The following is a 23,536-nucleotide window of genomic DNA, read 5'->3' on the forward strand; positions in this document are numbered from 1 at the left end:
CACATGTTATCATAGTATCTCAAAACAGTTTGCAAACATTGATTAAGTCTCACGACATCCCCCTGAAGCACACAAGCACAGATGAAGCTCTACTCCTACCAGCCAGGATGTCACTCTGGGAGCATTTTGTCTAGCTGATCTATGCCCCCTCTTCCCCATCTGTTAAGTGGCGATAATGACACTTACCGTACAGTGGTTCAGAAGCTTAGTGATTTCTAAATCAACACAATTTTAGATAGAAGGGCAATCTTGTATATCAGACTACAGCCAATTACACTGAACTAAAGCTACCAAATTCGACATGACAACATAGCTAGTGGGAAGAAAACCCTTTATCTTGATTTTATAATACCCTACAGACTTGCTTTGCTCTGTCCCTAAGCACCCAGAGCACTTGAGGTCTAGTTAATGACCAGGATTCTTGGGTACTGTGTTAACACAAAACTCATTGTATTTACAGTAATTAGGTCTGCTGTAGAAAGAATTGTGAGAAAGGAAAGACTGTCCACAGTAGCCTCTAATTCTCAATTAACACAAAGTAGCTGGTGTGTTTGGAAGCCAGGACAGACATACCCATAGCTGCAAACTCCAGAAGGAATAGTCATTTACATTCAGATGGAATGTTGAGCACATTATACTGTTTAATCCTTGCTTTGAAAGACAGATACACGAGCATCGTCCACTTACAGATGGCGAAATGGCAATTCAGGGAGACTCTGAGCTGCCAAAGTGCAAAGGCAATCACACACACTCCTCACAACCAGCATTTCACTTTGGGAACTCCTGATTTCCAACCCTGTACTTGGACTCTTTTTTTTAATAAAAAAGCCCGCAAACCATTGCTGCTCTCATCCTAATGACAGAGCGTTCCTTCTTCCTTGTTTAGGGCTCTTTCATGCATAGAATCAGACAGAATTACTTTCCTTATCCCTTTTACTAATCTGACTTTTCCAGAAGGACTAAACATAAAGACAAAAGCAACGGCTTCACGAAATACAGCTCTTTTCTTCTCCTGAGCCTGACAGTCACTTCCAAAAGCAGATTGTCATGACAACAAACAACCTGGAGGCAATCCAGCCAATTAATCTGCAGAGGAAGCAGTCATCCCAACCTTGGAAAAGAATACTGGTGCTTTAAGCTTCAGAAGAAAAAAAAAAAAAAAAAAAAAAGAAGAAACCCAACAAGAACAAGAAAACTTACCACCCACATTAATCTTACTAATCTGCTTTAGGCCTGTAGTGAAAAACAATTCAGCCCTTGGCACAGAGGCAGCAGCATTGCTGCAGCAACAGTACACGTGTGCTAGTCCCTCACTAGCCCCTTCCTCCCGCCCAGACAGAGGGTAGGGGCAGGCCAGACAACCCTCTCTGAGGCTCTGATGTGAGCAGGGCCATGTTCCCAGGCTGCAATGCAGCCCAGCAAACAGGTGTGTTATCAGGATGACCCCTTCAGTCCTTACATATGGAGCCAAAGGAAAGAGCTCATAGGTTAGGCAGAAGAATGGCACATAAGAGATTGTCACATACCACTTCTATAAAGCCTGTTTTGTTGGCATTGCTGCTGCTGCTCCCCTGTGAGCTGTCAAGAACATTCATCACCATGTCAAGCTCAGAATTGCTTTCTCTTCAAAGGACTAAATCATCAGTGCAGCTAGATATTAAAGTAATTCTCCTTCAATTTCCCTAATTTCTTCTTCCTTCATACCCTGCTTTGCCTCTCTTTATGTGTCCTGCTTTCCATAGGCCCAAGCACATCGCATCCCCTGCAAATATCCACCATCCTCTCCCATTTTTTGCTTATTCTCATCTCTCTGTAGTAACTCAGATGTGAAAATGTTTAGCAGCTGATACCCGATACACATCATTTATTAACCTCAAGTCATTAATCTATACTTCATGTTTTATAAAATACTATGGTATTAAGTTACAGAAAAAAACCCACAGCTGAGGAGCACTAGATGTAGACTTATAGCATAAGTAAAAAAGAAAAAAAAAGTCAGAGATTGTGTTTTGAGATTCTCACAAGACTCAATACACAACAATTTTCAAACAAAAATTTTCTTCCCTGTCCTCATTTTTTTTCTAAATACAGAAATAAGGAAGGGTAGGAATAAATCCTTTCACTGCAGACTGTCCATGCCTTTCAGAAAGTAACTGAGAATGAGGATCTAAAGCTTTAAGCCTACACAGATTTACTCATCTGGTAAACAAACCACTGAACTACTTCAAACTGAAGTTTTATTGTTGATCCCTCCAGGTCCAATCCGTCTCTCACAGAAGTCACTAAATGGATTCCGAGCAACTTCAGTGAACAATAGATCACAGATTATAAGCACTTCCTGCAAAAATGCATTTTTACTAATCTGAAAAATGTAACAGTCTTCTGAGCACTGAGATGAAATGTATGCACACACACTCTACACGCTGCACTCTCATTATCTGCAAAATTAGGAAACCACGGCTCTAGCCAACACAGAGCAAGCAAACAGAATTGTATTTTCTACTGAGCCTGTTCCACATTAATTGGAGTTGGCATAATATCGCAGAACAGAATAAACACCCTGTGCCTACCTTGAGGGCTTTCGCAGCTTTCTTCATCACTGTTGTCTTGACAGTTATTTTGACTGTCGCATACAAAGCTTTTATCAATGCAAAGACCATTTTTACAGTGGAATCGGGCAGTAGAGCAAAGCAAGGGATTTGCCGCTGCGAAAAGAGAAAGTGAGATCTTTCATTAGGAATTCTCTTACCCAGGCAGTGAAATAGCCATTAAGCAATCAACAACAGGTCACAACTCAACAGTTGGTCAATTTGCTGAATATGTGGGAGTAACTTGGCAATCAAACTAACCTTGTCTCGCTAAACAGAGAGCACAAAATTTCTAATTCATACAAGATTCACTACAATTAGCAGAGATTTAGTCCACCCACAGTTGTGATAAGCCTTTTGTTCACCTTCATGAGACCCCTGCCATGATCACTGTTCAGTGCTCAGCATTTGCTCACACCCGTTACAACAAACTCAGTTTAGCTCAAGTTTCGTATTATAAGCCAACAACCCTGAGTGAGAACTACCAGGCAGTGGTTTATTTACCTCTGCTTCTGTCTTTTTCTACCTTCCCCATTCTCCTCATTATTTTTAATTGATACAATGGCAATGTTGACATTTCTCAACTTCTCAGTGTTTGAATTTCAACTCCTTTTTAAGGGTAGTATGCACATTACAATACTACCCAGAAAATCCTTTCACATAAGGCCCAGTGTTGCACACAGAGCAGAAACAGAATAATATTGAAGCAGACTCAATTTAGGTAAAGCAGTCTTCTCACCCATGCCAAACCCAGCAGTAAATATGCTATAAGATGTGATGTCTAGTTTCATTTAAAGCTTCAAGCAGTGCAGTTTTCACCACTTCTAGCAGATTACATCATAGCTTCAAGGTATTTCACTGTCAAGGAGGTTTCCTTGATACTCATCTTTTTCTTTCTAATTTCATCCCTCTACTCTTAGCTACAGTCCAGTATACATAAGTACATAATCCCTCCTTGAACAGAGTCTGCACCCTTCATATGCAGCATATATAGCCTTACCTTCCAACATAGTCATCACTTAGCTGAGATATGCATTATTTAGCAGTTTTTAATATCTCCTCATAAACCAATCTCTCTGTTCCTTAATCATTTTTGGCACTCTTCTCTGAACTCCTGCCAGTTTTTGGTAATGAGGTGACTGAAACGGAATGCAACTTTCCAACTGAAAACCTTAAAAAAGCTGTTTAGATGCCTTGTCTGCTTCAAAGTGCTTCTCTGCCGCAATAACAAAGGGGATTACAGTTCCCAAATATTAACTGGCTTCCTATTTTTCATTCTTTAAAGTAAAAGCTGCCTTTAAAGAGCCTTTAAAAAAACCCACCCATATAACTTTGAAGTCTGCCGTGCATATAACCTGCAATATAAATAACAAATGCTCCCAATTCCTCCAGCTCCCCAAAAGCATGTTTATCATGAACATGCTAAATCTCCTTTGGTCTCAAACTGTTGCACATACGCATAGCAAGTTGATTTTCCAGGTCACTTTAGGGCCTACAGCGTTGTTCCTCTACATAAGCAAAGCAGTGACTAGACACTTGGGTATGCTAGAAAATACCAAGCGCATGCTTAAATTACATAGAAAATCAGGGAGATCATCAGCTGTAAGGTCCTGTTGGAGCTACACACTACAAGCGCATGGGAAATTATGTCATTCACAACCAACTCCATGAGCTGGTGAATTTTCAGTTGAGACCTGCCACATGTCAGTCCACCACCTCAAGGATATTCAAAGCACTTTTGTCAAAACTTCTTTCTAGTCCACTTGTTTAAGCATAATCCGAAGTAATTTCCTTGGCCTTCAATCTTCTTTCTCTAGCTTCACTTGCTCCACAGAGGTACTATCTCCCTGCCCCAGTCCTCTCAGGGCCCAAACCAGACTCTCTAGGCCAACAACAGATGGCACCTTAAGAGATGTTCATGCTGTGGGGGAAAGCACACAAACAAAAAAGGCAAGTCCTCAAAGAAGCAGACAGTGATAGGTCACTGTGAAGATCGCCGCTTTTGTTATCTTTGAAAGCTGGTGTCTGTTGTCCTCCTCCTGACTTTTAAATGTCATTAAAAGGAAAAACTCAGCTCCAACAAGAGAATGAGCAAGTATTTGCTGTAAGCTTCTGCCTACAGACCCATGCTTTTACCAGCTAGTGATAACAGCAACAGAGCTGGCTGGATCGAACATAACCTTTCCATGCTGCTGTGATAATATCCCTGCTAGACTTACAGATACAAATGAATCTATGCAGCCACACGCAGGGGGTTTAGTCCAAGTCAAGTAGCACTTCAGATGATTTCTCTGCTGCGACTTCCCTGCAAGCTGCTGAACAGCAGTTCAAGCTAGTGTATTGGCAGGCATGTCTGACTTTGAGTACCTCCTTCTCCTTCCAATAGTCTGTTTCACTACATAACCCTTTATTTGCTTTTTTGTCATTTGAGAACAGGTATAAGCAGAGAAACTTAAATGTGCTGATGAACAAATGTCATATCTTTCAGTGACAAGAAACAGGCAAATAAAAATTAAACAGTTTTAATTCATATTTAGTATTTGCCCAATTTGAGTTACACTTCAGTACAGAGAACCTGTTCAAAGCAAACATGCAGATTAAATCTCATTTCAAAGTTACAAAGGGGCTTGAAGTATCATACAGGCATTATATACAAAACAAGACTGAGCTGGATCGTAAAAAAAAAAAAAAAAAAAAAGAGACCATCATTTACAAAGTGAAAAGCACAAGGATCACCTAGGTTGTAAATGGTGGAGAATATTTAACTCAGAAACTAAAGGCTAACAAATGCTTCCTTTCTGTGTAGTATTAATTAGTTGAAAGAAAAAGAAGGGCCCTCACTTGAAAGCAGGCTCATACTTACTGCAGTTTTCCTCATCGCTGCCGTCGGGACAGTCCTCAAAGCCGTTGCACCGGAAGCGGCCAATGATGCAGTGGATCCCACTAGCACAGGGGAAGAATGTGGCACCGCACTTGGATTTGGCTTTCGCTGGGAGAAGATATAGACAGAAGAGGACAAAGATGAAGGAAACAATTTACAACGGTTAGAGATACTTTTGAGAAGTAGAGGTTAAGGTACTCTAAGCAACTCTGGTGACACTGATGTTAGGTGCCTTCCAAGCTCCCTATGGCCTGCTTTCAACTGCTTTAAGGTTTTTTTGCGAGATTTCACTTGCTTCAGCTGAATTTTTTCCAATTTGTACAATTTCCAGAATGATTGAAACATTCAAATTTAAAACAAGCCAAATGGTCTCTCAAAACAAATTTAAATTGCTCAAAACAAATTTAAATTCCTCAAATGCTTTGGAGTACAAGTTTGTAAATTTGGCAAGCAGGTATTCCTAACTGTCCCTTAAAGACCCATGTGAATTTGCCCAACTTAGAAGCATTGGAGGAAAAATATTAAAATGTAGGGTCATACTTCAGAGAAAACAAGAGCAACTATCTCCTCTTTGCATGGAAGTCTGTTGTAAATGTCACTGCCCCAAGCACAAGTCCAGGAGACAGACATCTAAACAGGTCCTCAGGCAGCAGACAACAACCCTCAGAGGCAAAGGTCTCGGTGGACTGGTCATAGACCGACACCCCCCCCAGCCTCAGCTCTATGTCATGCTGAGTCCACAAACACTAAATAGCAGCAAAAATCTAGAGTTTGTACACCATCAAGCTTCTCTTGCTTGCTCAGAGAAGCCAAACAGTGAAGAGCCTAAAGTAGACAAAGAAAATGAACATGGGAGCAAGCTCAGAGAATTTGGGATCTGGAGACAAACTTGGGCAAAGACAGACGTACAAAGAGTAAGGAAACATCTGGAGAAGGAAAGGAGGAATACAGAGATATCAAGCGAGTTAGTGTTTTTGTTAGAGTAAGAAACACAAGAGACCTTCATTAAAGTATTTTTCAGGCTGCAAAAATCAAACTCAAAAAAGAAAATGCTATAATTAATGCTGCCTTTATTCAGCACAATTTATACAAAATTGGGTGCAAAAGGAACATAAGTTATATTAATTGCATCTCTTGCTGTACTTACCTCCATCATCCATTATACAGTTCTGCAGGACAGAATCTACATCTATTCCATAGTACTAGCACAGCTATTCATATAACACTAAATACTAACAATAGCATCAAAATGTGTTTAACAAATGATTACAGAATCTCATTATGATCTCAAGTACTTCACATTTTTTTACTTCACTGCACAGCAACTTTTCATGGCAAGAAGAGAACACTGCCCTCAGCTAGAGTGATGCAAATGCTTCCACCACAATGCTCAAGGCAAGCACCAGTTAAGTCTTATTGTAACACCAGCCTAGAACAAAGCAACTCACAAAGTAAAAAACAATTTAATGAGACATGTGGTTAGATTTTTTTTCTCCCTTTTGCTTTTTTCAAAGTAGTACATGACAGGATAGTCCACATGACAGGACGCTGAACTCTTCAGAAAGTCCACTCTAAAGCAAAGCCAGTCACTGTGAGGGAAGAGCATGCTGGTAACTGCAGGGAGGTGTGTACAGTGTAATGCGAACACCTGGTAATACTATGCACAGACCAGTGATGGGAGAACACCAGAAAAGAAGCCAGCTCCATAACTTATGGGCCTTTTGAGTAAATGTTTCCTACTCCACCAAATCTACAAGATGTGTTTACAGCTCCCAGGTTTTGAGATGTGACAGACCTGGAGATCACAGCGACAGGCAGTCTTTTTATGTAGCCATATGACACAATAGGCCAACCTGTGCAGTTTTATAAGGCCAGCACAAGGTCAGGGACAACCAGAGTACAGACAAAAAAAAAAGTATATCCAACAGGGACAAACAGTTTCAGCATTAATTTAGAAGGAATCGTCTTTTCCAGGGTTAAAAACTAAGTGCAGATGTAGCAAAGCCTTCCTCCATCATTCAGCAGAGTGCATATGAACTGTTTTAAACCACAGCTACAGCGACTCTCACTTGATTTAGTGTCCTCCAAAAGCAAATTCCTGCAGTTCCTCTTTTACATGTTTTTCTTTATTATACCAGTAGATTTTCAGTTAGAATTATGAAGTGTAAAATAGGATGTATCACTGAATTTCACATATTCAACTACCACTTTTTCTGAAGAGTATCCAAGGTCCACTTGGGGAATAACAAAGGGAACCATTACTTTGTAGAAAAACAGGTGATAAATTACTCTGAAGTAGCTACCATATTTAACACCACCAGCAATGGAAAACCCTCAGCCAAGACATCCGAGCCCCTGCAATTCTTCATACAACTTCAAAGAGCAACTTCTGTGTTAGAGTTTTGATGCAGACGGATCTACAGTAACCACAAGGTCTGAGGTACCATACCCCCAGTCTTTAAACAAAAGCAACAAAACAAGCACCTCTACAACAGATTCCCAGACTGACACGGAAGCAAGCAGTATGTATTAGCATTTGACCAATATTCAGCACACTAACGAGCCAGGCTGCTCTTGGGAGCATGTGGTAATAACACATACATGTGAAGAGGTGCCCAATGCTTCACGTGTTATATTTTTCTTGTTCTTTTACTAAAAGTTAACATCTTTTTGGAACCATGAAGTGCATTTACATTCCCCAGACCAAATGACTGCCTCTGGACAGTTTCCTTTTTTAGAGATGTATTTTGAGCCAGAACAGTTCCAAGAAGAGAAAGAGAATAAATAAGAAAAGAAGGAAGCAACTGTGGTTTTGCCCCTGTTAACATTTACTGGATCCCATTTCTAAAAAGCAGGTTCACTTCAGTCATTTGGGGTCTGAATTCAAAGGCTATCGACTCTCTGGCAAATCATATTCTGATATGCCCTTTGCAATCTCTGAAAATCCTGCCAAATTTTCAAAATTATTTATTTCTAAAATTTCTAATATGGACCATGTCTTAGTCTTACAGCCCTACTCTTCCAGAAAGACTTCAGATTGAGAATCATCAAAACCTGAGCCTCTGACCCTCTGAAGAACAGAAGTCATGTCCCTGCACTTTCCTGACCAGAACTACAAGTGGCTGGTGAATGTTGCAGGAGCCCCGTTTCAGGTACAATGGACTCACATCACAGCAACCTCAGCTGTCCTGGCCCTAAGGCAAGAAGGCCCAAAGCACATCTGGTGCACTACCTTGAGCTACCACAGTAAAGCCATAAGCAGTATTTAATGCTTGACCACATCTGGAGGAAAAAGGTGCTGGAGTGACCAGGAACAAAGCTGAGTTTCTGGAAAATGCACTCTTACTTCTGTCCAAAGCATCACGCCATCAAAAAGAGGGAGAAATCATTCAGGACAATGATTTAATGGAAGTATTACTTAGGTGGCTATATAATATTTAGTTCAACATTTTCTCCCCAGACCTTATTCTATCTCCTCCTCCTCTTGAAACAGCAGCCAGAGAACAAGAAAATTTTATTTTAGAATAACTGTTTATTGAAAGAGCACACACTAGTAATCACAGACCAAAAACTAACAAACTAACCACCTTCAAATTATCTCTATGTTACCATTTTACATAGTCCACTGATATTTTTTTTTTTAAACTGGAAGGAAGCAAAAAAACAACAAACAAAACCCAAATACAATATTTGCAACAGGCAAGATATATACACAAACCAATCCCAATTCAAACTTACATTTACATTTTACACCCCAAAAACATAAAAGAGCATTTCAAATGCCATAGTGATTCATTAGTCACACTGCTAGCCGTTTACTAGACACAAGTCTCGCTCCCAAACAGAACTCAGTTTCCTAAGTTCCAATTCCAGACATGAAGTGTATTTCTCATATGCTGTGCATAAATGCAGGAAAAATGAGACACCAGTTAGTCCAAACTACATCCCCTGACTATGGAGAACTCCACTGGGGAATTCCTGCTTTATTTTCAATTTGACATCCTTGTCCTCTGGCAGTTTTCCTGAGGTTTTCAAGCAAGTGCTGTTTGGCCATTGCTCATGAAGTTCTTACGGAAAGCACAATCATTTCTTCCTAAGCAGAAATGCACCTTCCCATTCTGCAACGATCTCTGGAGATACTCTTAACATGAAGGGGCTATCCATTTTCTTCAGGTCTTCGGCACCCTCACAAGTAACAGGTATGTACACCAGGATCACAACTGCTTGTAGCAGATTCAAGTCATGTGCTGCACCATTCACAAGCACTCCTGCAATTCCTACTCCCATTACATGACTCTTACAAAAAAGGTTTTCTTCTCCTTTGCTCATCATTGTGTCTTCTGCACAGGTCTCAAGTTTTCAGGCAGATCTGTAAGTGAAAAGCTTTACGTTTATTTAACAGCAGCTACCTATTTGGCTCCTTTTGTGACTTTAGCCTTGATAAGCTTTCAAGGACAGCATTATCTTTGCAATCTATATCCTGCTACACTTGGCTGAAATGGGCTCAGGGTAATCAAGAACTACCAGGATATCAGGAAAGGAGAAAAGATAAGTGAAAAAGGACACAGACCTGTGTGAATCATCTGACCTTATTTAGCCTTGGTGTTATAACCAGCTAAAGGAAAGGGAAGGGAGAAGTTGGCTGTTTTTAAAAGGAACTGGCAAGTCCTCCTGAGCCCAGGTCTCCAGAACCTAAGAAACTGAGAGACCACACATTGGAGGGGAAGGAATAAGGACTGACAGACACACTTGAAATACAGCAAGAAATCACACAGCTACTTATAAAACTGCATTTAAAGAAAGGCTACTGAAATAGCAGATCCAGTCTGGATAGAATTACAGTTCTAACAAGTACAAAAACCACCCCAGATAAACTGACATTCAACCAATTTGTGAACTGATGGCAGAAAAGGATTGGATTCACTCCAGTTCCACTCTTCATTTGTTATCTAGTCATGCCAGAAGCAATCCAGGACCGAAACATTAACATGAATCTGTATTTACATTACATAAAAGGGAATTGCCATGGTATTTAGAAAGAGGTGTCAGTGAACCACCATGTACTGGAGGAGCCTCCTCTGACTCCACATTAACCATGGAAAGAAATTGCTCTTCACAAATATTCTTGTCATCTTTTAAAATTGAAACATGAAGCAAGTGGTGCAGATGGTGACAGAACTGCTGGCCACCGTATAAGCTTGCCAAACATTACCCCCCAGGTTGGTTTGCTTAAATTCAAGAAAATTATTTTGGCAGTTGTATGTGTGAGTGTGTGAAGTCGCTCCTTATGCTATGCAGAAACCAAACCTCCCACCCTCTTCTTTTAAGGCTCTAAAAAAATAGTAACTTCCAATCAGGACCAGTTGTACATTCCACTGAAGATGTGACAGTTTGCAGGCATGGCTCTACAGCATTAACAGAAAAACATTTCGCTGTGTTTAGGGTACCAAGTGTGAAACAGCACTATTTTTCAAAAAGTATAATCCATTTTATTATTTCTCAGCAGGGGAAAAAAAAAAAAACAGATTTGGCATATATGGTGTAAAACCTTATACTGTAAATAGATACCTCCTTGTATAAAAGCAATTCTTACACTCTTGCCTTGGCTACAAGGACTTAAAACCAGAATGGAAGGTTACAACAGATGTTGTGATGGGTCGGTGATTTTTCTTTCCATAGATAAAGCAGAAGACATCAAATGTATTCTATAATTATCAGCAAGTAAAATGCAGTTGTGAACTACAGATCTGAGGAATACAGCCAGGGCAAGATGGCATGGCCCAGCTTCTTAGAAAAAGATATATACCACAGTAAAATTCTAGAGCTGGGTCCCATTCTAATGACACAATGCTTAAAGAGAAGACATTATACATTTAAAACAGGTGGAGTTTCTCTTACAGAAGCCAGTACATAGTCTTGCTAATGAAACTTTAGGGGAGAAACTTTCTGAGTCATTACTGTTGAGCCAGCCAGTCCACACCTCCAGCATTTCACACCTAGTTAGTGAAGTGAACTAGGCACTGCTTATTGCATGCAACAGAGGCAAAGATGGCACACAACAGGCACCCCACACGATGAGCCCACTAGGACAAGCCCATTTCCTTCTTTTAACTCTACAAATTCTATTTCAAAATATTTCTCAGTTATTTTTCTGCCTGGAATGTGGGAAATGGGATGTAACAGATCCAACAGCAGACTTTTTGTGACAACTTACAGCTACAAGTAAACTGCACAGTATTTCAACATCACCAACTTTGAACCTTAGAACCCCTCCAGGTAGCAATCAGGCAAAATAGGCTGCTTCAACACCCATGTGTCTCAATCCAACAACAGATGATGATTTACTCAGCTAATCAAAACTTGATTGCTTGCATGCAACAAGAGCAATTCTCCAGACAGAAACTGTTGTGTGCAGATGCTGCATTACTGCAGAGCCACAGGTATTTTCCTGGTTTTGATAATGAACCACCTTAAACTTCTCTACTGTTGTTAATTTATGTTGAGAGATGCCACAGCCACATCAGACAGCACTGTAAATCCAGTCTTACTTGATGAATGTGTGGTGAGGCGCAACATTTCAGCAAAGATTCTACATGAATGCATTAAAGGTAGCCAGCTTTTTAACTTGTCCCTGTTCTTTGAAAAACAGGTTTTAACTTCAATTTACAAAGAAGGAAAGAATTGATTTTACAACACTATGTAACACAAGTAGGATGGCACTAGGATATGATCCCTTTCATTGCAAAACTGGGTTGATTATAACCCAGTTAATATTAATAGTTATTTTGGTTTAGTTGATTGCTGTTGGGACCCTACAGTATTTTCAATTCAGTTCCCAGTAGTAAAGCCACCACTGCCTGCAGTCATTCAGCTGCCTCAGCACAGAAGGCAAATGCATCATTTGTTGGCTCACAGAGCTCTTCAACAGGGCTGTCTTGCAGAATGACACGGAGAAGTTTCACTTCCTCTGCTTGCTTCTTCCTACCTAGAAAAAAAGCTAGCACTTGAGTACTATTCCCAGTATAAAATCCACCCAACAGTCTACTATGCCAGAAGTTCTCCAAGTCAAGACGAAAACACTATTTAATTTAATGAGTTTTGATCCAAAACACAGCCAACTGCAGAGTACTCATTGGACCTACAAAAAGCCCTTGCGTCACTCCTACTTCAGCTTCCTGTTTAACCACTCAGATGACAGAGTTGCTAGTCATAAACCGCTCATGTAAACTCAGAGAAAGTGAGCCTAAAAAGTACTTTGTAGTGAAATTAGCCTCACAGGAAACATCAGAGGCCGCCTCCAACATAGTAAAATTATCACCCACTTACATGGGCAATATTTACACTATAGTTTACAGTGAGAGAGAAAGGACAACGCTAAAGTAAAAAAGCCAATGGAGTCTGCTTCCATGAAGAGTCTGCTTCCTTTGAAAAGGGGAAAAAAGAGAAAGCACTTCAGAGTTGGACTACTATGGGTCAGTGGCCTTTACTTCTTGACAGACCATAAGGCCTTAAAGTAATCTTTCATGGTCTAGAAGTTTTGTTTCACTCCTTCAAAATAATCACAAATCAGATCACATGTCAGAAGAGAGCACAGATAAAAAGCTTGTTTTTCAGGCACTCAGTAAAGCGATTTCTCACTAGAAGTAGTATTTTAGAAGTTACTACTCATTAAGCAACTGTAATAATAATATACAAAAGGACAAATTCTAAATCAATTGTTACAACCATACAAATTAAGCACACGTTCAAAGTTGTTAAGTTACTCAGGATGCATCCAGGCAGGGCAGAAAGCTGCCCTTAAGGGACTTCAGTAGCAAAGGCAACCCTCCACAGAGGGCATCAGTGTGCCTGGTGGGCTATGATCCCTCACCCAGTCCTGGGCTACCTGATCTTTTTATTTCAGTTGTGCCGCTGATTCCATCCAACTGTTAAATCTGTCTGATTCCCAGCTCTCCGATCAGGCTATTTACTGAACCTCCATCTAGAGGAGACCATCAAGAGGATTAAATAATTAGCACTACAAACCCTCTTGATCTCCCTGCATAAGAAGCTATCAAATATAAGTAGCTATTGCACTTGCCTTTACTCATGTGTAACTTTCTGTAATTGAGCTTTTAATGAAACATTCACCATGGTCACTTCATTATAAATCTTATTTTAGCTACTAAGTATTTGGTTGCTTAACCATGAATGAAAACAAGAGTTAATTCCAGTTTGACATTCCAAGTTTCAAAGCCATCTGAATAAGGGACAAAAAGATCAGCAGCTGACTTACAGCATCTTCCCAATTAATACAGATGCTCATTTCATGCATTGTTTGGTATTCAGCTTTGCTTAAGAATTCTGATGTTTATCACCTACCTGCAACAAATATTCCTGGTCAACTAGGAGATAACAGGGAGCAGCAAGAAAAAACAGAGACTTAAAAGCACTCAGTGATGATAAGTGAAGATAATAGGAGTCCAGAAGTCTTCCATGGGTATAGGTACAACTACTACAAAACATACAACTACTTTTATAGAGGAATTCCTAGCTTTCTACTATATATTCTAGTTATTTAGAAAAAAGGGGTTAATTTAATTAGCCTTTTACACAAATTATTACTGGATTATAAATAAGAACAGGACCATTAAAGATTATTTTTGCATAATTTTGTAATACTGTTTTTTGCACAACACCTGTCAGCCAGGAACATGACAAAGCTTACTCCATTAACATGAATAGATAAAATCTATTTTGACTGCAGCTTTTCATTGCCATGATCCTTCCAGGGTGCAAGCTCTGGTAGAAGCTTCTCTCTTCCTTAGTTTTGGTCCTGCTGTTAGGATTTTCTCCTTCCATATATTAACCCCCCTGCCATAAGTAATCAATAAAAAAAATTACCTACTTATAGGTTTTCTTACAAATTTGTGCTTTCTCCACAGACATTTAAAATGCACTAGCTAGAGATGCAGTGTAAGGGAGGGTACCACAAAGGTAGACTGTTAGTCCTGTTTGTAGGGAGAGTTAAATTCCCAGATCATACTCTCAAAAAAAACCCCACAAGCCCCACACTTCCACCATTTCACATAGATTTTAGCAGGAACACAGAGTTTTAAAGTATCCAAGTTGCTGTAATTATACTAGTTATTTTAATGTACTGCTTTTACATCTATTTCTATGCCTTTATCTTGTTCCTTATGCCTGTATTGTCCCCATTTGTGCTCATGAGGGAATCACAGAGCACATTAAATCAGTTAGTATTTAACAGCTAGCTCAGATATTTTTATCAACCATGCAGCTGTCTTTGGGCACAAGCACAGGCTTGTCACCATCTCCAAAACTGCACACAATGACCAAAGTTCACAGCCACCTAAGCCTCTGGTGAGTACCATGAGCCATGTCACAGCCACTCCACACTTGCCAAAGTAGCAGATACAGATTTGATGAACTGAAGAGTACAAGCTGAGCTCTAATACTTTTGAATAGTGTTAGAATCATGAGATAAAATCCTCAAACAATGACAAAGTGATTTTGATGCTCCAGTTCCTCCTCCCTTTTTTTATTTTTAAAGTGACAGGTTGCTAAATCACTTGCTTGCAAGTGATATTTATTTTTTTCCAAAATGTGTGAGCTTTGATACAACACACCCTTCACAGATATTTAGCTCACACTACTATAAGCTGGTAGCTAGCAAGAGAGAATACAAACTTATCAGAAACCAGCACTGGAAACTTCTCAAAGCTAAAAGTGCACCTGGCTAGCAGCAAGAGACTGCAGGAGGTGAGCTGACTTCCTTTACACATGATGGGGCAGTTCAAAAAATTGTTGCAGGCAGATATTCAATGCTGGATCTTAATCCCAGGAACTTGAATGCATCTCTTGAAAATATCACCCTGCCTCTCATCTATAGCATTAGCCTTAGTTAACACCAGGCTTTAACTGATGCTTTAAGAATCACATTTTGAGGCCACTTTAAACAATTCAAGGTCAGAAATCTTTAGAGATGAGTAGGATTAGTCCTACCCAGGCTCTTGGCCCATTGCTATATTTCTAGGACATCTCAGCTGGTTTAGCTTACGGATGTTACTTCTGAATTGGGCAGCCAGTTCTTACTAACAAAATGTTGTACCTCATTCTTCAGTGCAGCTCTGAAGTGCAGCGCAGCACTCTTCACTGAGCTCTGCTTGTTGAGCCTAAAGCCTAGTATTTAAAAGGATATCAGCCATAGTTATTTTGTGCCCTTTGTTCCTGTACATGAAAGCCATTCATTAGACTGACTCTGCTGAGTGCCTAAACCCAAGCAAAGTATCTTCAGCTATAATAACTGTACCATCATAATAAGCAGTCATTAAATAGCTTATATAGATTGCAGAACTCATTGTTTCTACAAGAACCTTTTCTCTCTGTCTTTTAAAGTGGCTGGTAGATCTGGTTACTTATTCTTAGCAGTGTGGAAGTCATGAATGTGCCTGCTCTCACAGCAAGGCATAAGGAAAGGCAGTACAAACATCTAAATTCAGACTGTCATCAGAATGATTTGGGTTGATAGTAATGACCATTTATTGATAAATTTTGTCTGTGCCTCCATTTTAATTTTGGGACTTACAAAGGGAAACGTATGGGTACGTAATGTGCCTTAAAATAATTCCAGCTTGTAAACTTCCTGTAGAGCAGACTGGAAGGATTCTCCTGGTCGAAGGCAAACTCCATGATTTTTTTTTTTTTTTTCCCCTAAAGCAGTGAACAGCAACAAATCTAAAGGCCGCCTTCTGAAATCTACCCCACATCAAAGAGGGCAGGACAAGGCAGTCTGACAGTCCTCATCTGAGGCTTCCAGGCATATGAAGCTGGTGCAGTCCCCACTCAATCATCCTCCTTCCCACTGCAGGTTACACTAGGCAGTGTAGGAGTTCTTGCACTCAAGAGCTTCCCCGATGACAGTGCAAGTTCCTTCAACCATGACTTCCATTTCAGTAAGGTTTTTTCTTTTTAAAATAATTCCCACTCCTCTGATGCTGCGACGCTTTTAATACATACAGTTCTTAAAAAAACTACCTCTTTTGTAGAAACTGGATGTGATTAAGTCAGTCAAAATGCACCTGAAGTACCTGTCTTAAGATGAAAACCTAACCAAACTGCCTTTGTTCTGTGAGAGTTCCAGTTTCCCAAACAGAAGGTTTTAAAGCACAGGAAAAGTCTTCACATAATCTAGGAAACCCAGGCTTCTAATTGCAGAGTGTGGGTTTCATTTAGCATTCCTGTGAAAAGACTCTTTATATCTCATCCACAACTGTGTGTAACTGTTACAGCACTTTCCTGCAGATTCTCGATTCCTGAATATGTCGAGCAGTAAAACCTGTTGTAAGTGAACACCAGAGGGAGCAGTAAACATTCATCTGGAAGGTAGTTTTTAAATTGGAGATGGAACAATAACGTACAGGGAACCTTGGGGAAACTTAAAAATAGTTATCGTGGGCTGTATTTTCAAACTATAATATATTGCTAATCCAGTCTAATTCACCACCAGTGCAGGGTCAATGAAGAGTAAGATCAGATACAAGTAAGAGTAAGTGTGCAGATACAAACACTTTGAGTGATGCAAATTTAGTTGTGCCACATCTCTCACCCCCTCACTCCACCTCCTGATGACACCAGAAGATTTATAAAGTCTTCTGAGACTATAAAGCATTTCTACAAAACACTGTGTGTATTTAGACGGATTACATGAACTGAAAATATACCCAACATAAAAACAATAGATACAGAATGGAATGTGAAAAAATAGGGCATTTCTTTTATATATAAACACACAGTTCAAACTCAACTGGGTAAAATCATGAACGTGGCTAAGAGACACATAAGAGAAGATGAAATCAAGGATTAATATGCCAACATATCAGCAATGAACAAGTAATTACAGCACTATCAAATATTATTCTACTAACCTGCCAAAGACAATTAAAAATGCTTGCAAAAACAACAATAGAAGCATGGTTACAGCCATAAAAACACAGATCAGAAAACAGTCCCACTACACATTAAAAAAAGCCCCTCAAAACACTTCAAGAAATTGAACCTAAAAAGAAAAGTTTTACGTTTCTAAGTTTTCTCAGGCTGCCTTCTTCGCATTACAGCATGCAGCATCTACATCTAGGAGTTCCTAGGGTATCTGTCACCACTACCTTGGTGAAATTGGTTTCTCAGACTGCCCAAATATGAGTCACAGAGTTCAGGGCTATGAGAGTTAGCCTGCTGGTGTAGGACTCCGGAAAAGCCTGGCTCATCACACCATGCTGAGTGCAACCCAGTACTGCAGGCATGATAAACCCTTCAGTCTCAGGCAAGAGAGGAAGCTGACCTTTAGCAGAAGCCTGCTTGGCAGGTGCCTGTGGTACCTGCTTGGGGAATGTGATTAGAAATTGACCGTTTTCATGCAGCACTTCATTTTAATGCAGACATTCTCCCCCATGGAGAAGATTTGTTCATAAAGAGCCTGTCTGAAGGACCACTGGAGCAAGGGCTGCTGATGATGGATTGCTGGTGATGAAATGAGCTTTACTACTGCAGTTCCAGATGTTCCTGCAGAGGCCAGCTCTTGCTGGCCAGTGCAGAAGTGTGTTGGCAGCATATTCTTAGAAGCATGGTTGATGCCCTGTTGCTCAGACATTTATACACTCCAATCACACGGCCTTTAGCATTGACTCAAAAACCTGCTTTACCTTTATGTTTGTGTTGAATGAACAACAGTGGCAACTGGAAACAGAAACATGTGAGAGACAGAAGTTCCTAACATGAAAACACACCGCCCCAAGGCTATCCTTGTACAGGATTTTTTTTCTAGCCCGCAGCCTATACTCTTTAGCCCCCGGATTAACAAAACTAATTACTGTACTCACTGTGTGCCGCTATTTGCTCATAGCTGAACACACAAACTTGGCATGTAAGAAATGGCTCTCGGAAGAGCAATGAAGAAAAAGCTAGACCTCTGGGTATTTGGTATGTCTCTAATTCTGGCTGCTGTCATGCCAGGCACTTAGCACGGATGATGTGCCATGCTCTGAATCTGCACCATCTGCTGCTTGTTAGCTGACAAAGGCAGCAACATGCCATCCCTCCACTCGCTGTTGCTCATTAGCTGACAAAAGCCATTTTCAGTGTTCACATTGTTCTTTCTGTAATAATCTAATACAAAGATATACAAAGAGCAAAAAAAAAAGAGGAAACAAAGATGAGGGAGTAAATTATGAGCTTAACTAGGAACAGTAGTGTACTCTGAAATCACAAGGAGAGAATCCTTCCAATAGTGGGATACAGGTCTTGGCCCCAAAGAAGTATGTCAGCATGTAGCTTATAAGGTCCACACTAAAGATAAGCCATTTACCTCAAAATGTTTTGAAACATGCAAGCACACATTTCTATGCTCTTTCCATTCAGGTTCTCTATTTTGTGCCATTTTGGATCTTCCATATCTGATAACAGACAGAGAACTGAGTGGCTAACAGCACACAGCTCCCACCTTGACCAGTGCAAGCACTAACCCCAGGTATATATATGCCTGGTATGCAACTAGAGCAGGACTTAGGTGCTAGGCAATGAACACCTACACACTCCACAGGAAAGTCCTGTTGTTAAAGATTCTGCATTTGTCAAGAGGAGCCTCAGCATCCATTATAAATCGTCTACACAGTTAACAAGCAGCAGTAGTAGTAGTAGTTAAAAGTCCACTAACATTTAAAAGAAACCTGCATGACAGATCTTGGACTACAAAGGCGGATGAGCAATCCAACAGACAAGAACCAGCAGAGCCAGGGAGAATGAACTACAAAAGAGTTCTCCATTTTGGGAGATGCACTGACAATAGCAGATTACTCAAACTATAGAGAACTGGAAATACTCACAAAACATGTACACTGCTATGGCCAAATAATTCTTTTTCAAGCTCAGTTAGCGGCTTGGAGGAAAAGCCAAAGAGATAGTCTGCTTCAAGAAGAAGCAGTTCTTAATTATGACAATAAGAAGTCACTGTCTCAGCTTATTCTCTCCCTCTTATGCCTCTTCTCAACCCTCCTCCCCAGATAAAACTGTCATCACATCGCCATGACGGAAAGCAAGAATACAAGAAATGTTCTGTGCACTAAACAGCATACAGACAGCTGGCATGGGAAGTGTTAAACATCACACGTCAAAGCACAGAGGAAGCAAGGAAGATTACATTCTGGCAATTCTGGATTCTGGCAAGTGTGGGAGATGAAGGAAAAGCCCACAAGCAAAGCAGCATGGTTAACAGAGATGGTCCTGCAAAGCAGGAGACAGAAAAGGGACAAAAGGAAGAGAGGGAAGAGATAAGACATGAATGGACAAGGTACAAGTAATTCTGCTTTGCATCTTCTTTCCTCCTCACAGCCAGACCAGCACTTTTCATTTGCTGGCTACAGAAAATGAGACCCAGACCATGAGTTTTAAGTTTTCCTGTTTGAAAAGGGACAGACAAGATGAGATGCTACAGCAACGAATTGATAAAATATAGCTGGACATTCACATTCAACCATAAGCCAGCCCAAAAGAGAGAGAAAGACTTTGCACATAACCACACACACACATGCATGAAACTTCCCTCAGTGGGCAAGCGAAAACACAGCATACTTGTCTTCACAGAAATACCAGTCCACGTACCAAACTCATCCTGTAACCAAACTCACACACAAACACTTTAAAGCAAGGTTAAAGCCTTTCAATGTGAACTAGTTAGCTGATGAGGAATCACAGACAAAGCAGCTTAAAGCACAGCTCAGAGTAGTAACACACTGGGAACTCAGCCATCTCATGCTGCTAATGCAACTGCTGTGGCTTTGACTTCACTATCAAAAGCTCAGCTAATGCAAAGCAGTATCACAGCAGAAAACAAAGGACTCCAATTTGCTGCAAGTTAAGTTTTAGTAATTAGAGCCCTGCTTGAAGGTAACAAAGAGGAAGGTAACAAAGCCTAGCCTAAAATGATTAAAAAATAAAAAAGTTTTATACCTATGTCTATATACACAGACGCTACAACCTTTGCAATGCTAGCATGATACTTTCAAGTATGACTGTCCTCACGGGAGTTGGTGGACACAAATAACACACTCATACAATGACACAACCAGATGTGATGCCAACACTTAACACACTTTGAATGTCAACTGTTCTTAGTTTTCAGCTGCTGCTTCTGCAGTCAAGAACAATTCCTGGGCTCCTACTCAATCTACTCCCTCTCCCACTCAATAAGGCCAAAGGATCTGAATGTTAATTGCACTGCACAGCTTTAAAAATTGTTTGGTTCAACTTCCATCTCATCACTGGAAACTAATAATGTACTAGGAAGAAAAAAATTCCCAGTGGGCATATTCAAACCCTGGAACAGGTGCTCAGTGGGGCTGTGGGCTCTCTATCCTTGGAAACATGCAAAACTTGACCAGACAAAGCCCTGAGCAACCCTGCTCCAAGTTAGTCCTGCTCTGAGCGGGCAGCTGGACCAATGACCTCCAGAGTCCTTTCCAGCCTAAAGTAATGTAGGAGCCTATCTTTACAGATTGACACAAGCTGGAGAGGGGAGAAGAGACAAGTGATTTTTCCTTCGACCTTCTTGGATAAGATGCTAGGGCTGCCTTTCAATGCCTTAACTCTGGTGTAGAAATGCCTCTAAACACCAGATTTGGGCTGTATAAGCCCATCCAAATTTTGCTTACTTTCTGATGTAAAAAACTGGTTGGTAACACTATAACTGTACACCATAAGAATGGGACCGTTTTCAAAATTGATCAAAAGAGCAAACCAAATGTTTTTAGCTACACACATTATATGTATATACTCACATACATAAGTGACTGATTTGTCCCTCTGAAGCTATTAGTAGTGCTAGGTGCTTAGCAGGATTCAAAAGGGGATGTTTCCTGTTAGAAGGATCATTCACCCTTGAGACAGTAAGCCAACATCCTCAATTCAGACATAAGCCAACAACTACCAATGCAAAAACTTCCCAGCCTCCTTACTAATGCTGTTAATTCTTTCTCCCAGTGACTTCTCTCACACCCCGTAGTGCACACACTGTAGCTAGACAGGCATATACAGCATCCCACACAGTGTCATTAGGCATGCTTCTCATGGCAGCATACACAGAGTTAAAAGCTGCCTACTAAAATGAAGAGGATGGAGATGCAGAACAGGCAGCTTGAAGTTTTCTGGAAGCATTACAGAACCTCGTTTGCATGAACAATTTTTGTTTGGAGATTCAAATGAGCTCTATCTCCATTCTGTTTTGGCTTATCTGACCTGTTAACAGCAGGCCAGCAGAGGATATGAATCCTTTGCTCTCCCTGTTGTCTCTTTTCCATGCTAGTTTTACATTTATGAAGGTGATCAGATAGCAGATAGACGTATGGGAAGAGGAGAGACAGTCTAATTATCTCCGTTAATTTGGGCACGATCAAAAGGATGCTCATCCAGAACACTGTTAGCCAATCAAGTGGGCTGGAAATATTTAAATAAAAAGCCCAAAGGACAATTCTGCAGAAACTTAAATTCATAATTGCCTCAAAGCCTAGATCAGTGAGGTTTATTTGAGTCTGTCACAACAACAACAGCTTTTATGAACTGCGATTTTGCAGCTATTTATATTTTATTCTCAGTTACTATGTTCATTACTGTCTGCAATTCACTAGATCCAACTGGTTTTGGTAAGGAAATTTTTGAACAGAGTCACAAAGTCAATTTTCCTGTTACTGATTCATGGCTAAATACCCAGCGCAGCCTTCATTAAGAAAATCTTCATTAAGGTTAATGAAAATCTTCATTAAGATTTTCTAATTGTACCAGATGAAACAAAATTCACGCAAGATAGAGGATGACAACATTCTTAAAGACAGAATACCTCCTGGTTTGCATCTTATAAATAAAGAAGTTCCATCATTCAGCTTATTTTAAGAGGTAGAAACAGCACACCAAAAGTCATGCTAGTAGCATATTCAGGAGCCAGATACTGAGGAACCTGAGAGTCACACAGGTGTTCTCATCAGGAACATGTCACTAAAAAGTACAGGTTGAACTTTGGACATTTTTTGTTCTTGCCAAAGCTCCCACTGTTGTAAATTCTGCTAGGGTTTAAACAGTCATGCATGACAATTATCAGTCCTTACAACAGGTCCATCCTTTCCTAAGACGTTAAAATCTAAGTAAGAAAAAAAAATATTAACCTGTCTTCAATATTGTAACACAAGCCTGATGCTTTAGAAAGACTGCAAAGCATCAGATATTTATAGAGATATTTTTAATGCCTTAGAAAGGGAGAATACCTCACTTGCTTAAAGCAGAACTACGAATGGAGATTTCCACAGCACAGTTATTAAAGTCCCCTTATTTTAAAAGGGATGGATAACTGGGGTTAAAGAAGAGGCATCAAGTTAAAAAAGCAAAAGCATTTAACAAAACATGGTATTTCTAGTCAGTTAATCTGGAAGAAGCTATTCTTTCTTCCTTCTGCTCCATAAGCAAAGTTAATGATGTCTTGCAAGTGTCTTGAAAAAGGTAAGCTTCTTATAATTCAGTTTAACGAAAACCTCCATAAAGTATATAGTAATGTAAGTAAAGGTTAGACGACAAGCAGTAACTTCTCAGAAATTTCTCAGTCACTCTAGAATCACAAGAAATTTGAGGGGTTTTTGACATGAAAGGAACTAGTCTTGAGTGGAGATCAACTTATAGCACTAGGCCAGCATGCTGAAGCAGTGTATGCAGGATCCCTGATAATCACTGAGCATCACTCTTCCATTGGAAGAATTGTAAGTCAGGTCTGTCTTAAATTATCCATCTATGAATAAGGGTTTAGGTACATGCTACTAAGTGCTGTATTAAAATTGGACAAATTGAAGAACCTTGAAGACCTGAAGTAATAAGAAAGGCTGTACCTTTTTTCTAACAATAGCTAAATTAAGAAACTGGCAGCAGCTTTGTTACTTACCTAACATACACTACAGAACACACCAGTAACACTGCCTAGCCAAGTCTTGTGATATTAAGCATGTTATGGTCATAGCAATGGTCACTTACGGCATTC

General features: G+C 40.1%; 1 protein-coding gene across 1 annotated transcript in view; it reads right to left on the bottom strand.

Annotated features, from left to right (window-relative positions):
- Positions 1-215: 215 nt before the first annotated feature.
- The window catches only part of LOC104617720 (low-density lipoprotein receptor class A domain-containing protein 3-like), a gene marked incomplete at its 5' end in the record, with an annotated part of 23,473 nt that continues 152 nt past the window's right edge, over positions 216-23,536 (bottom strand). Inside the window, 5 exons of the mRNA XM_010283120.1 lie at positions 216-281; positions 2,231-2,301; positions 2,571-2,705; positions 5,452-5,577; positions 23,530-23,536. The exon at positions 23,530-23,536 is cut by the window's right edge and continues 152 nt beyond it. Of these exons, the coding sequence (XP_010281422.1) occupies positions 216-281; positions 2,231-2,301; positions 2,571-2,705; positions 5,452-5,577; positions 23,530-23,536 (405 nt within the window). The remainder of the gene's footprint in view (positions 282-2,230; positions 2,302-2,570; positions 2,706-5,451; positions 5,578-23,529) is intronic.

The sequence above is a fragment of the Phaethon lepturus genome, unplaced genomic scaffold (genome assembly GCF_000687285.1).
Source record: "Phaethon lepturus isolate BGI_N335 unplaced genomic scaffold, ASM68728v1 scaffold56372, whole genome shotgun sequence".
Taxonomy (NCBI): Eukaryota; Metazoa; Chordata; class Aves; order Phaethontiformes; family Phaethontidae; genus Phaethon; species Phaethon lepturus.